General features: G+C 42.5%; 1 protein-coding gene across 5 annotated transcripts in view; it reads left to right on the top strand.

Moving 5' to 3' along the window:
* Positions 1–7,835, top strand: part of larp4b (La ribonucleoprotein 4B) — a 100,089-nt gene extending 92,254 nt beyond the window's left edge. For all 5 annotated transcript variants that reach the window (XM_085987588.1, XM_085987590.1, XM_085987589.1 and 2 more), the window contains one exon: positions 4,311–7,835. In XM_085987588.1, the coding sequence (XP_085843714.1) occupies positions 4,311–4,604 (294 nt within the window). In that variant the 3' untranslated portion in view covers positions 4,605–7,835. The remainder of the gene's footprint in view (positions 1–4,310) is intronic.
* The last annotated feature ends 4,721 nt before the right edge of the window (positions 7,836–12,556 follow it).

Here is a 12,556-nt window from a genome sequence, read left to right as displayed (position 1 = left end):
TAGTAATTCAGAAAACGCAAGTGCAAATCCCACCGTGGCAGTTTAAGAATTTGCATTCGGCTTTTTTTTTTTTAAAAACCTGTTATCAGTGAAAGTGACCGTGAATTTGTCAAATTGGTGTTAAAATTGATTCACCAATGTCCTTTTGGGAAGCAAACCTGCTGTCCTTTCTGGTCTGGCCTACATGTGACTCCAGTACCACACTAATGTGGTTGACTCTCCACTTCCATCTGAGGTGGTTGAATAAGCCGCACTCTCTCAGGGCAACTAGGGGTAGGCAATAAATGTCAGCCTTGCCAGTGATGCCCACATCCTGAGGAATATTTCTTAAATTACCCATATTGGGCATGTGTGGCGTGATTCCTACCTGACAGACATTTTACACCTATAAAATTGTATGGGGACTGCTTTAGATGGGAGAGAAATGCAATTGGTGTTTACTGGGAGTGCAGAAAGTAAATTTAATATAGTAAAAGTACAACTCTGCCAGATCCTTTGCTTGTAATTCCTGCCTAATGAGCTAGGAGATAGTGTTATGGCTCAAATAATTGTTCACTTTTGCCCTGAGTTTTTTTATTTAGACACTTGGGCCTAGAAATTCACTGGCCCCGCCAGCTGGCTAGCGCCCAAAAGTTAGCGCTGGGCGCGGAGCCAGTTGCGACCGTCAGATATTCAGTTTTTGCGCCCCAAGTCGGAACCGGGCGCTATTCCAGGGTGTGCCCGCCCCCGCTTGGGGCGCTGAAAGTGAATTTCAGCGCTCCAGGTGCCGCTGCGACACCCGATGCGGTGCGGCAGGCTGCGGTACTGCAGGCCTCCTCCTTCTCAAGGTGGAGGTGCCTGCAACGGGGAGATCGCCGCTGGATTGTGCCGGCAAATGAGCCCGGCACCACGGAGAAGTGCCAGGCTCGCGAAAAGCAGCCGGCAATGCCGCGGGGGGGGGGGGGGGGGTGGTGAAGGAGGTGCGGGCATGCGGCCGCCCGCACCTCCACCTTTATGCGCCCCACTAAGGCTGCAGTAAGGCCCCGGTCTCCGGATGTTAGTAGCGGCCGCCACGGAGGAGGCGGCGGCAACTGAATATGGGCATCGGGGCAGAAACGGGGCACTGCGCACACCGATGACATCATCGGTGCCGGCGCAGCGCTACCGCCGCCATTACCACCGAGCTCCATATCAGCGCAACCTCCTCTATTGGCGCAGAAGCCCTCTTTGGGCGGTAACTGGCCGCAAAGCTGGCAGCGCCTTACTGAATTTCTAGGCCACGGTGCTTTACTAGATATTGAGCAGTAAATTCTAAACTAAATAATAGGAGTAGGCACGGTACCTTGCATGTAGCTGTTTCTACCGAGTTTAAACTGTGATTTTTTAATAAAAAAACAGAAGCCGGCAGGAATGGATGAGTGCGTGCAGCGCTCACAGGGAAGTGCACTGCATGAAAAACTGGTAATGACTTATTAAAAGACCTGGTTGCATTTATGACCTTTAGTCGCTATTGGAAGTGCTCATTGTGCCATATTGATTTGGGAATACACCACCCATAATATTGAAACGAGAAAAATGGTGAGAGAAAGGAATTAACTTCAGTGAAATATCGAGAAATGTATATACTGTGTGCGTGTGTAATTCTGGTACAATGTACCCAAGGCACGATGCGCAAGGGAGTAAGTGGGGCCTTGTGACCTATGGACATCTACATCTGGGCTTACACACAAACAAAACGGTTGCTAAGATGTTGTGGCAAGAATAGGACATGTTTGCTTTGATAGTCTGTCAATTTGCTAACGTCCAGCAACTTTTCTGTTCTGAGAATCCCATTGAAGGGATGAACAAGAATGTGCAGCGAAACCTGGTTACTTAGACAGGCAGTTACTGTTCATTTGTTCAGATTTGGGATCAACTCTTACTGTCAATTTAAATATGTGTGGGTTCCTTTAAACAGAATATGACTATTAATCTAGGAAGGTACGATTTGCGATTTACTGTTGTATAGTTTCTGCAAATGTAGCCAATTTTCATCATACACAACTTAATGTTGAAATTTGAAAACCTTTTGTTTTCATTTTGTAAAGAACTGTTATCTACTTTGTCTTGGCGTTGGCTCAGAGGTAGCACACTCGCCTGAGTTAGGAGGCCAGGAGTTCAAGCTCCACTCCAAAGACCTGAGCGCATAATCTTGGCTGACACTCCAGTGCGGTATTGAAGGGAGTGCTGCACTGTCGGAGGTGCCCTCTTTCGGATGAGACGTTATACCGAGGCCCCGCCTGCGCACTCAGGTGGATGTAAAAGATCCTATAGCACTATTTCGAAGAGGAGCAGGGGTGTTCTCCCCAGTGTCCTGGCCAATATTTATCCCTCAATCAACATCACTAAAACAGATTATCTTGTCATTATCATGTTGCTGTTTTTGGGAGCTTGCTGAGTGCAAATTGGCTGCCACGTTTCCTACATTACAACAGTGACTACACTTCAAAAAGTAATTCATTGGCTGTAAAGCGCTTTGGGACTCCCGATGGTCATGAACGGCGCTATAGAAATGCAAGTCTGTCTTTACTGAGGGAGAGCTGCACTGTCTGTGCTACCTTCTTTCAGATGAGGCCTTAAACAGAGGTCCTATTGGTCCTCTCGGGTGGCTGTAAAAGATCCCATGGTACTGTTCAAAGTGCAGATGGGGAGTTTTCCACGTGTCCTGATTAGAGTACAGGGGCAAGGATGTCTTGCTGCAGTTGTACAGGGCCTTGGTGAGACCACACCTTGAGTATTGTGTGCAGTTTTGGTCGCCTTATCTGAGGAAGGATGTTCTTGCCATGGAGGGAGTGCAGCAAAGATTCACCAGACTGATACCTTGGATGGCAGGAATGACGTATGAGGAGAGATTGGGTCAATTGGGCTTATACTCGCTGGAGTTTAGAAGAATGAGAGGGGATCTCATTGAAACTTTAAAAATTCTAACAGGACTAGACAGACTTGATACAGGAAGAATGTTCCCGATGGCGGGGGAGTCCAGAACCAGGGGTCACAGTCTAAGGATAAGGGGTAAGCTATTTAGGACAGAGATGAGGAGGAATTTCTTCACCCAAGAGTGGTGAGCCTGTGGAATTCTCTACCACAGTTGAGGCCAATTCATCAAATATATTCAAGAAGGAGTTAGATATATTTCTTAAGGCTAAAGGGATCGAGGGATATGGGGAGAAGGCAGAGACAGGGCACTGAATTTGGATGATCAGCCATGATCTCATTGAATGGCGGAGCAGGCTCGAGGGGCCGAATGGCTGACTCCTGCTCCTATCTTCTATGTTTCTATGGGACAGGTTAAGAAACAAAGGATGGCTCTAGATGAAGTGTAAATTGCGCTGGCAGAATGAAAGACAGCTGCCATGTGGGGGAGAAGAAAAAGACAGACAGAGTGTGGATAAAAAATATATATATATGAGATCGGGGCGAAGGTTATGATCTGAAATTGTTGAACTTTGAGTCCAGAAGGCTGTAAAGTGCCTAATCGAAACTTGGTTGAAGGGTGATGACACATTACTCTTAAATGAAGCCTCCCCGCCTGGCTATACCTTCCACCACTTGCCCCGCTCAGACTGCCATGGTGGCGGTATGGTTCGCATCATCAAATCACACCTTGGTCTGTTCCCCTACTCCTCCGGCACTTTCTCCTCCTTTGAGCATCTCACCTTATTCCACCCCCCTCTCCTCATTTAAAATTCTTGTTCTCTGCCGCTCACCCAAGTACCATAAATGTTATTACCGAGATATCTTCATTGCTCTCCTCCTTAAGCCTCTGCACCGAACGACTTCTCATCCTCAGTGATTTCAACCTCCATCTGGGGCGAAAGTAGGGACTGAATTTGGATGATCAGCCACGATCTCATTAAATGGCGGAGCAGGTTCGAGGGGCTGAATGGCCTACTCCTCCTATCTTCTATGTTTCTGACCAATATTCATCCCTCAACCAATTAGTAATTTATTTTATCTGTGTTTGTGGGACCTTGCTACCATGATCCCCTACATTACAGCAGTAATTACAGTTCAAAAGTAATTCTTGGGGACATCCTGAGGTCATGAAAGATGCTATATAAATGAAAATTCTTTCTTTACTTGAATTGTACGGTGTTGAGAGCATTGTCTCATACCTTCCCAGTGGAAAGAAGCAGGTTGGGCCACTTTAATGGACTAAATTGGAGACGGGAATGCTTTAAACAAATAAAGGCATGCTAATTACTAATGCATTTAAACCGTACTAAAAGTCTTGTATGAATAATGCAAATTATTCTTCATGAGGTATTGATTCTCTCTTTGTAATTCCACAGGAACTTCGAAAACCTAGTTATGCAGAGATTTGCCAGAGAAGTGCTAAAGAATCTCTAACACTACAGCCACAGAAGGAGCAAAAACCCAACACTGCAATCAGCAACAAAGATGACAAAAAAGCTCCAGAAAACCCAGTCGATAAAGAGTCTAAAAATAAAGACCTGCCTCTTGGAAAGGCAAACCCAGGGAAGCCGAGAGACCAGCGAAGACAATCGGGTCGCAGAACACCCCCTCAGGGCATCAACAAGCGTACAAATAAAGAGCAGCACACCCCCCCAAAATCACCCAACTGAAGGTGCAGAAATTGTGGCATTGATTAAAGGGTCTGGTCTGTTCAAGTGTAATCTCCCCCCCCAAGTCTCCAATCAGAGCACAGAGGTTGTTGAAATAATGGGTTGCTGGAAAAGGGCTTGAAGGCAACAAAAAGCACTTTTTGTATTGGGAGTGAGAGTGTAATACTACTTGCCTTAGGCTACCACTTTTCAGTATTTGGTGAAATGTTGTGTAATGTCTACTGTAACTTAATCTCTTGCTCAGTTATGGATTGGGAAAAGATTCTTCGCCCATTTGAAGGTGGGGGGAATAAATGGAACCATGATCAGCAAACTGGCATGAGCGTTATGCTGTGGGCCAGAATGTGGTCTTTTATGTTAACAGTGTGATTTGTTTGCTGTAATTACACAAGGATAAAATGGGGAGCAGTAGACATTGAATCTACTTTCATGATGTTAAGCAGTGTTGCAGGTGGTTTTCTGTTCCACAGATCGATTTAGCACAGAATATGATCAGTGTGTGAATGCTGACATGGAAAAAAATAAATATTTTTTTGTTACTATATAGAGGCTAGTGGCTTGAAGTACAACAAATCTCAAACCCATTAGGTGTTAGTGGGAAGTGATTGGATTAATAACCTGGATGGTAGATTTAACAGAAAAAAGCTGTCTAGTTTCTTTCTTTTCTGTTGTGGGTAGGTTTCCATTGGTCTTGATGCTTCAGAGTTTACTTTTGCACTGTTAATAGTAAGCGGCCAGTTGATTTTTGGATAAGGGTAGGGCTACTGTCCAATGTGTAACACATAGTGATTATGAATCACTGCAAAAGACTGGTTTATGTACCTATGTGCTCTAAAGTAGGTGGCGACAGTTGTTTATTTTTAATGCTCTGTTCCAAGTGCTTTTTTTTTTCTTTATAAACTCCCAGTCAATACACTGGCACCTTTCTGTAATTTGGTACGTTGTAGAGTACTTGAAATGGGGTGAGAATTAAAGTTTGGAGTGGAATTCCCCCGAATTTTCACAATGTTTTTGTCTTGCCAGTTTTTTTTTTTTCTAAATAGCAATTCATCTCTGCTGTGTGTAAAATGTTAGATTAGTTGCTGAGTTTTTTTAAAAATATATAATTTTGAAGGACAGGAGTGCACTGAGTCTACTGCCATCTACTAATGTTGCAGGTGATCTGTGGCTGCTTCCTGTTTTGCTACACAGGAAGAAATTATTGGCTTTTTAAAAATTCCTATGGCTAGTCGTCATAGTAACCCAGACTAAATTAACTGCTTCAAAAAGAGAGAGAAGGCAGTACAGCACTAGGCACAAACTTGCTGGTCATAGGAGACAATGGGTAAGTTATTCCATAAAGGGTATTATTATTTCAACAACTGTGTTCTTTTCATGCTATAAATTAATTTCCATCCAGTGTCAAAATGAGAAACTTGAATTTCATTTTAAACTTGAAAATGACTTTGCCTTAACTTTTGTACGAGACAGATTTAGATGTTGCTATAACTGACCCCAGAGGGTTGGAATGGGCAAGATAAAGTTACTCAGTTACATCTACTGTCACTAGTCTTACTGGGTAAATCAGATGTGAGCAAACTAGCAGTAAATAGCATTTTTTGTAATATAATTTATGAAAGATCTTAAAGTTGGATCCTTTTTTCAGATTGTTAAAAACCCTGTAAATGCAAAGATAGTCAATACTGTATTAAACTTGTGCACTTGGAAGTGTGTGCTTTGCTTGTACAGTTGTAAATAATCAGAACATATAAAAGGTACCTTTAAAAAAAAAACTGATATAAAAATATTGATATTGTTGGCATATCCTCAATGTTGCTGTTGAGCTGGATGTAGCAAAAAAAAATTAAGTGTTGTAGTCTGGATGTTTTTTTTCCTGGTGTGCTGAACTGATCCTGCCCTCACTGCAAAAGGGGAAATTGGGGAAATGCAGCAGTAAGATAAATGGCCTTTTTCCATTAATTCTCTCCTCTCTTTTGTTCTTTCTCTCCCAACCCCCCCCCCCCCCCCCCCATATCCCCCAAAACAAAAAACCTGGTTACTAATAAACAGGTTCTAAAACTTTTGACAGCCTGTTGATTTGCATCATTATTTTTAAATCTTAATTAACATCTCAGGTAACTTTAAAAATGCACACATCAAACAGGATGAAATAATGTATGAACTTAAAATATATAATTGAATGGCAGAAAATAACTAAAGCAGCTGTGCCATTGCATTCTTCTTTACTAAGCGCGCTCTTTTTTTCCCCTGGTGCCAGTGTGTGCAGCAGTTTGACAACTTGTATTGGGTTAAAGTCAACTGTGGGTTAATTTGCTTGGCTGCTGAAAGTATGGTGATCAACAGCTGCATCCGGTGAGAATTGCTGATCACACAACCAATTCATTATCTTGTAGCCAACTGGTACATTTTTATTGTGATGTTCAGCATCCTGCTATAAGTGTGAGTGCACTGTTAATTATTTGCTTTTTTTTTTAGTGAAGGGCACACAATTACTTGATTTCTGTTACTGGAGCAGGGAACTTTGATCATATCTGATCAGGGGGTTGTAGTGGGTACTGTTATTTCCATGACAGCAGCTGAATATGAAGTTGCATTGTTTAACTGTCACGTCTGCGGAAGCTTCCTGTGTCAAAGCACACTGTCATAAACTTGGATCTAGGTAGGACAATTGAAACAGTGGATAAAGCACTAAAAATGAGTAAATCTTCCAACATAAAACAGCTGCCTGTTTGTGTTGCACCTCAGTAAAGTTACATAAGGATATCAAACTACACAATGTATTGTGAATGCCACAACAGTACTGTTCTATTGATATGTCACTGAACTGTTAACATTAATCTGTTGCGGCCAATCATAATGACCCCTTTTGTCTGTCTGCGTGTAGTGCAGTTTATAAAAGCAGGAGATGGCCATGACGACGCCTATTGCTGTATTTACTTCAGCTTGTTGCAATTTTGTGTGTGTACTGTAACCAATTACACTAACAACGGTGGACAATTGAGGATTTTAAGGGGAGGTAATGGCAGAACCTGCTTTGGAGTAGAAATCTATTGGAAGCATTGAGGGTTTTTTGTTTTGTTGTCTTAAAATGCTGCGATACAAACTGGAATCAAGCTTACATGTAAACTATTGGTAATTTAATTTTTCTTTTTTGTGTCATACAATGCAAAACTGTCTCATTTGAAAATGTAGCTTATGAAAAATAAATTGAGTTAGCAATTGTAAAGTCAATTTGCTGTGATAGTGTTCTCTGCAATATGAATAATATTGACCCCTAAAGCACAACCATTATATTTCTTGCCACCTTAGCACAATATAAATATGATGGAGTGGTAAAGCACATGCATTTTTAGATGGTTTTTGCTACTTACCATATTAATATCTACTAGGTCCATAGTGGGATTGACTGTCTAGGAAGTCAACAGCCAAGGAACAGAGTGTTATGAGAAAACTTGAGTTCTTCAGCTTTGAAATGGAGTGACTGAATGGAGACCTCATATGAAATGACTGAATGGTGACCTCTGCTATATTTGATAGCAAATGGTATAGAAAAGGTAAATCTGGAACACTACTTCAAGATAAACAGTGACTAGGAGAAAGACAAACGGGTAAAAGGCAAGTTGCTGGAAGTTAATCATTTACAGTGATTAATACTTGAATCATCGGGTCCAGAAGTTAAAATCCTGGAATAATTACAGAAAATATGGTGTGATGGTGAGAGACGATAAGTTATTCTGGAGTTAACGTTTCCCCATTTACATGTACACAAAGAAAGGTGATGTGTAATGTAGTGCCTCCCTTCTAATATCAAACTAAAACTCAATGGTTTCTTAATGTGGTGTTTTGCTAACTTCGAATTTGGGTTGACTTTTTGTTCGATCAGACTATATTTGGTGCACTTAGTGCATGTAATTAAACATTAATATATAGCTGAAATGCTCTTATTCATCCTCCACTTACTGAATATTAGATTGAATGTGATTTTTTTTCAATCCGTTACCAGGGCCAGGTTTTAAGGTGATTAAGTCAAATTCTGTTCTTTGAAGCTTTGCATCATGTTTTTGACTCATTGTTTTGAGGATTGTATTCTGTAACACTATTAATTTTTCTCTTGAAAATGGAAAGCTTTTCATTGCACAAGCTTTTGGGATTTTAATGGTTGCTTGGAGATCAAACTCTGAATCATCCAGTTTTTTTTTCATGAAAACTTGTTTAAGATGGCAATGTCCAACCTTTTGAGTCAGGGGGCCTTAACTGACTGACGATGCAGCAATGCAAGACTGATTCATTGAAAATTCAAATACCCCCACATGGAAAAATTGGAAAGGAATAAACGCATACCTTTTCATAAATGCACAAAGCCAGAATCATCACCTCTTACACAAAACTCAGAACACGTACACAAAGTTTCAAAGCCCCTATCCTTTGTCCCATCCTCCTCCTCTTCAATGTCCTCACTCCCTATTTCTCTCCTTATCCCCTTTCACCCTTTGCTCAAAACCTGCAACAGTAAGAAATTTCTGCTACAACTCCAAGCTCCCACATTGTAAGGATATTTGGTTGACTAAGGCTGATCCATGATGGATGGAACCACTAGTCAAGCAGAAGACTTTGCTAGTCTGTCGGGCAGAGATTCAACGGGCTGCAGCTAAGTTCTTCATTTTCCATGGCCTCTTCTCTCATTAAGTATAGAAACCTTATTCTCTGCTGCAAATAGCTTCAGCTCCCAATGAAAGCAACCAAGGTTTAAATAAGTGTTTGAGCTGAGAAGCATGGATAGATGAAAAGTGCTTTAGGATGGGATTTGGCCCACGAGCTGCATGCTGGGCATTCCCACTTCCAAGAACGCTTGTCCCCCATAAGCTACACATCACAGTATAAAGGCTGCTGTGCTCAGAGAACCAATAGTACCATAGACCCACAAAAAATCACTAAGGGAAACTTTCATGTTTCTATTGATGCAGTAATTGGGTTTCCAGGTTCTGCAGTTGAGCCTGGCATGACTAACACCCACTGGTAAAATAGATTGAGGGGGTGGTGGGGGAGGGAGTGATGCATTGAGATTCCCCCTCTCCAGATGGTGGAAATTCAACTCATACTTTTGCTATGGCTGGTGCTACCCATAATTAAGGCATAATGTGTTTTTGTACCAAATCTGTTCACATCCATACACCTCCAGTGACTGAAGGTGCTTCTGATAGACTGGATCTATCTTCAGTCAAATCTGGTTTTCAGGTTATTGTACCAACCATGCATCTGGTAACAGTATTTCTGAATCTGCACTTGCCTACCAGAAGTTTTCAGATTCGAGGAACCCCACCTCATCTGTCTCTACTAGGTACTTTGCAGCCCTCTGGCCTTAACATTGGCTTTAGCAACTTCAGACCTTAACCACAGCTTCCATTTTCTCCTGGACAGCAGGTGCCGGTAATGTAGAAAAGAGTGCACCAGCGTTTTTGAATGGGGGAGGTTGTGGGCTGGTGCTTGGGATAGGGATTCCTGGTGGGGTAGTGTGCACCTTGGGTTGCCAGGTATTCCTGGAGGTTTGATCTCGTGACATCTGCAAATATTATTGCATTTGCCATATGAAGGTTGGATCCCCTGTAGTTGAATATTTTTAAACGTGGTTTCCTGCCAGGAGCTGGTGTGCGAGAAGTTTCGAGAACCAGGAAGCCACCTGCGAGCAAGCGACTGGGAAGAGGGCAAATCAAAGGTGGGGGAGGGATTTGTGGGGGGGGGGAACCAAAGATGGGAACTTAAATTTCACCAGTAACTAATAGTAATACCAGTAACGCTCCGATTCTGCTCGTACCCAACGGTAACACAATAACTTGCCGATGGTCTATACATAACTGGTAGCAATAGGTGTTGCATCTTAATATTCTACCTGTAACTAGTAGTAATCCTATAACTTGCTGATATTTACCCTGAAACTACAACCAGAATTCTGCACTGCACAAGGTGTGGTCTGGTTCACGAGGCAGTGCCACTTTTGACAGGACCCATCCCTCTCCCTATCTCCTCAGATTCTAGTTTAGGACTGAGATTCTGTATGAAGGTGACCACTCTGAACTTGCGAGTCTCGGTCAGAGCCGATCTGTACTTTTGACTTCACATATCAAAATTGGCCGAAGACTTCTCTGGTGGCAGCCGGTGACATCACGAGTGGGGGTGCGGGGCGCCATGAGAAATTTTAGGGGCAAATTTCTCCCGTCATTGGCAGCAGTGCCTGAGAGATATGCCCCATTCCAAGAGATGGCCAAACAATCCTGGTGTCACTTGCCTTTTTCTTTCACTATGCACCTGGGTCACTGGAGTCCAATCTTGTATGCTTCCCTACCCCTCCCTTTACTAACCACTTATCCACTGAGTCATCTCTCATTCACTGAGTCATCTCTCATTCTCTGCTTTTGTCACACCACTGTCGCTTATATAATTTCCTGTTCTATACCTAATCAGAGTCCATTGTTGTGTTTTCTTCCCCTTTTTCCCCCTGGCTATGTTCCTCCTTGTAAGGTGTTCATCTGTAACATTTCCCAGGTCATTGACCTGAAACGCTAATCCGACCTGCCCCATCACAGGTGCTGCCTGACCTGCTGAGCGATTCCAGCATTTTCTGATTTGCGCACTGCTTTAAATCTGAATTTTTGCAGGATGCTCATTTTTAGCCACTAGATTTTGTGCATACGTGACCTCTTGGAAAGTTTTTGAAGCTTTGAGGTAGGCATTCTCATTAAATAGCCTCAGTTGATTACCCGTGCTGGTGCGTGTCATTTGCTTTGATGCATTTAATAATTTTAATATATTGGCACTGTCATGGATTGTTGTGTGATCTGTTTATAATTGCTCTTGGGTCATAATTCCCAAATGATGATTCCAGCTGGAACTGCACTCAACACTGTTCCCTCCTGGAATTTTGACTCCCTTCTTGGTGAGCCAGTAGGTGGTGCTCAGAACCTGCTTGATGGGGGAAAAGTCCCTCTGCTCTTTTCTAAACATAACTTGAAGAACTCAGACAATAACCAGTAATTATTTTACTGCACCTTGATCACTGCAAAGGGAGATTAATGTTTACCCATATTTTCAGAATACAAGGACACACAATTGCTCTCGCTGTTCAGCAAACTTCTCACCCCTTCCCACTTTCATGTTGGCCAAACTTTCTTTTTTTCTCAATTCTATCTTCTGTTGCCTTTGTGTACTGAAATAAAAGGTCCACAAAACTGACTCACTTAATTCTATCTGGTGCCTGTTCTTCATATAGGACCCTCAATATTGTGTTGGCAGGCTTCCAGATCTTGGGTGGTGAAGAGAGAGATTTTAGTTGATGCCAAGTCTGGTCCTGTGTTTATCTGGCATCCACATGTTTGGAATTTGCAGTAGAGCTCCTTGGATAGGGATCAGGAGCAACCACCTGAGGACAATTGTAGCACCCCCACTGTTGCCATAGGTGAGAGCAGCTTCTTCAGTGTTGATCAGAAATCTAACCTAGGACCATTCTGGCCTTTATGATTTCAATGATCCACTGGGCCATTAGGTGACATCTTAAACACTTGTTTTCAAACTTCCCTGGGCTGACTATCTGCTGTCGAGCCTGTGGAGCTATTGAACCTTGTAGATGTATTGGAAAGTAACACTGTGGCTACCATCTCCCAGAGAGACACAACTATCATTAATGGTAGAGTGGCAGATTTAAACCTGCCACTGTCATACCATGCATTGGGGCTCCAACTTGCTGCTTTAGTCTTGGCTAAATACTCTGAAATGTTTGCATTTTAAAGCTGGAGTTTTCTGAAATAGTTATTCGGATTTTTATTAATGTGTGTGTGTGTGTGTGTATATTGCTTAACATTTTATTGCAAAACTTAGTGCACTCCCATCTCTTTTGGTCAGAGGATCTAGGAGCCTGAAAGTTAACATCCTCTCAAGCTGTGCTATTGTATGGAGAAGCT

Source organism: Somniosus microcephalus, chromosome 5, assembly GCF_052327205.1.
Source record: "Somniosus microcephalus isolate GS21.2 chromosome 5, FLI_Smic_1.0, whole genome shotgun sequence".
NCBI lineage: Eukaryota > Metazoa > Chordata > Chondrichthyes > Squaliformes > Somniosidae > Somniosus > Somniosus microcephalus.
The sequence above is the reverse complement of the archived record's forward strand: the minus strand, read 5'-3'. Positions and strand labels throughout refer to the sequence as shown.